The sequence below is a fragment of the Myotis brandtii genome, unplaced genomic scaffold, assembly GCF_000412655.1.
Source record: "Myotis brandtii unplaced genomic scaffold, ASM41265v1 scaffold308, whole genome shotgun sequence".
In the NCBI taxonomy this organism is placed as follows: Eukaryota; Metazoa; Chordata; class Mammalia; order Chiroptera; family Vespertilionidae; genus Myotis; species Myotis brandtii.
Window position 1 is genome coordinate 1,274,707 of NW_005361786.1, and position 3,256 is coordinate 1,277,962.

The 3,256-nt window shown below is 39.0% G+C and overlaps 1 protein-coding gene across 1 annotated transcript in view; it reads right to left on the bottom strand.

The window, feature by feature from the left end:
- The window catches only part of MCTP2 (multiple C2 domains, transmembrane 2), a 150,616-nt gene that overhangs the window by 18,716 nt on the left and 128,644 nt on the right, over nucleotides 1-3,256 (bottom strand). The window contains exon 20 of the mRNA XM_005869918.2: nucleotides 888-997. Within this exon, the coding sequence (XP_005869980.1) occupies nucleotides 888-997 (110 nt within the window). The remainder of the gene's footprint in view (nucleotides 1-887; nucleotides 998-3,256) is intronic.

The window sequence follows — 3,256 nt, forward strand, 5'->3', positions numbered from 1 at the left end:
AATATGTTTTTATTGATTTCAGAGAGGAAGGGAGAGGGAGGGAGAGATAGAAACATCAGTGATGAGAGAGAATCATGGATCGGCTGCCTCCTGCACGCCACCTACTGGGGTGGAGACCACAACCTGAGCATGTGCCCTTGACCGGAATCGAACCTGGGACCCTTCAGTCTGCAGGCCGACGCTCTATCCACTGAGCAACACCAGCCAGGGCTCAATTTTTTTTTTTCATTGACTTTTGCAAGCCACTCAAGTCCCTGAATGATGCGCCTCACCTCCAGGCATGCCAGGACCATGGCCTATGGCACAAACACGCTAACTCACCTACAGGTCCCTCTACCTAGCACGGTCTTGAGCTCTGAGCCTTGGCACAATGGTCTGCACCTACTGAAGCCCCAATCAATGGTTCTATGCCCAGCTGTCTGTCTCTTCTCATTCTCAGAGAAGCTGACAATCTGTAGCATCGTCAGCATTGCCCTCTGTCTGTCTCTCTCGTACATCTCTTTCTGGGCTGGTCCGATCTCTCCCCTAACATCACGTGGTTCCAACAAAAAAGACTCCTTTAAAACCTATCTGCTTCCCTTTTTATTTGTGAATAGGAAATTATTTTTTTAAATGTAGTTCATCACCCAATCTAGGGTCTTTTTGAGAGTGAGCGGGACACTATTCATCGTTATGCTGGGCCATCTGGTCACCCCAGGTCTGAGGCATTGCCCAACTGTGAGCCTGACAAGCCCAAAGAGCACACCAGCCAGAGTGAACAGGGCTTGCCTAACGACCCCCTGGCAGTTTTGGGGTTCTGCGTTTTCTGACCTCACGCTCCCCACCCGCACTCGCCCTAGTGGATGGCAGCTCTAATTCAAACGACGCCATGCAGAGGTAGGACTTACTTTTTAATTCTTTCTCCAAAGGAAGCTACTTCCTCCAAGATGTTCTGAACTGTGGAAACGATGTCCTGTACCATGTAGATTCTTTCGATGATGCCCTTTTTCTCGGATTCCTAAGAAATGTAAAAGAAAGATTGGACGCAGTTACGCTCTCGTTATTGTTCCGGTCTAGAAAGGAGTGTGCTGTGCTACATAATAGCATGGTTATCATCCACAGAGTGACTCTAACAGATGTCACATTTCTTGCAACATAAATATTTATTTATTTCTGATTTCAGAGAGGAAGGGAGAGGGAGAGAGAGAGAGATAGAAACAACAGTGATGAGAGAGAATCATTGATTGGCTGCCTCTTGCAGGCCCCCTACTGGGGACCAAGCCTGTAACCCAGACATGTGCCCTTGACCAGAATTGAACCCAGGACCTTTCAGTCCACAGGCTGACGCTCTGTCCACTGAGCCAAACCGACTAGGGCTACATGCATTTTTTCAATCTATGTTTGGTTGAATCCACAAATGTGGAACCCATGGATGCAGAGGGTCAACTATACCAGCTGAGGAATTCCAAGTCAGCTCAAGCAGTTTGCTCTTTAAAAATGCCCTGTGAGAAACTACCAAAACCTATATAGTCAGCTGGTTTTTCAAAAGAAAGCTTTACAAATCTATGATCCTCAGATGATTTCAAGTAAAACAAAGGAGACTTAGTGGTTTCCTTTAGATGAAAACCAGGGTAACTTGAACCTAAAAAATTCTGAGTTTTCATTTTATTGTTAATATTGTATTTCACTAGAATTATATCAGTTCCTTTATCAATACTTACCAAATTTTTAAATAGAAGCAAAAGTTTCTAGAAAATGGAATAGATATCCACATTCAAAAGAGTGAGGTTGGACCCTATCTCACACAATATTCAAAAATTAATGAAAAATGGATCAAATACCTAAATGCAAAAGCTAAAATTATGAAACTCTTAGAAGAAAACACAGAGGTAAAGCTTGGTGACCTTTGATTAGGCAATGGTTTCTTAGATATGACACATAAAGCACAAGTAACTAAAGAAAAAAAACATAAATTAGACATCATCAAAGTTAAAAATGGGCTTGCTTCAAAGGACACTACCAAGAAAGTAAAAAGACAGCCTACAGAAAAGGAGAAAATATTTGCAAATTATATGTGTAATAAGGGTCTAGTATCCAGAATATATAAAGAACTTAGATCGCTCAATAATAAAAAGACAACCCAATTTTTTAAATGGGCAAAGGATTTGAATAGACATTTCTCCAAAGAAGATATACAAATGACAACTAAGCACATGAACAATGCTCGCTCAACGTCATTAGTCATTAGGGAAATGCAAATCAGACCACAATGAGAGATACCACTTCACACCCACAAGGATGGCTATAATGAAAATGATGTACAATAATAAGTGTTAACAGGATGTGAAGGATTGGAACTCTCAGACATTGATGATAAGAACGTAAATTAGTGCGGCCACTTTGAAAAACAATCTGGCAATTCTTCAAATACTTAAGCATAGTTTCCATATGACCCAGCAATTCCAATCCTGAGTATACACCTAAGAGAATTGAAAAGATATTTTCACACAAAAACTTGTACACAAATGCTCTTAATAGCATTATTCATAATAGCCCCCAAAGTAGAAACAATCCAAATGTCCATCCACTGATGAATGTATAAACAAAATGTGGTATAGCCATACAATGGAATATTACTCAGATATAAAAAGAAATAACGTACTGATTCATGCTAAAACATGCATGAACCTTGAAAGAATTATGCTAAATAAAAGAAGCCGGACACAAAAGGCCAAATATCATATGGTTTCATTTATATAATGTCCAGAATCGGCAAATCCACAGAGACAGAAAGTAGATTAGTGGTTGCCAGGGGCTGGGGGTACAGAGGAGGGGGAAGATACTGCTAATGGATATAGGGTTTCTTTTTTTTTGGAGTGATGAAAATGTTTCCTAATTATATAGTGGTGATGGTCACACAATCTTGGGACTATACTAAAGCTCACTAAATAGTTCATTTTAGAAAAATAAACTTTATCATTTTTTCTTTTGATTTTTCTTTTTTAATTCTTTATGAATTTTTTAAAGCAGAATAAGAATGAGGAGGATAAAAGGAAAAATATCTGGAAAATGTCTTTATCAAACAGAGTATTATGAAATTCTCTATTAATATTAATAATTGGATTTTTAACCTAAGTGTTGAATAGAAGTGATTATTTATACCTGGAAAAATTCAACAGAATTGGGCATTGAGTGAAAACTCAACATTTGAAAGCTACATTTACATTGTCCTATGATGGTAAGACTGGAAAAAAATTCAATTTTCAAACATCTATAT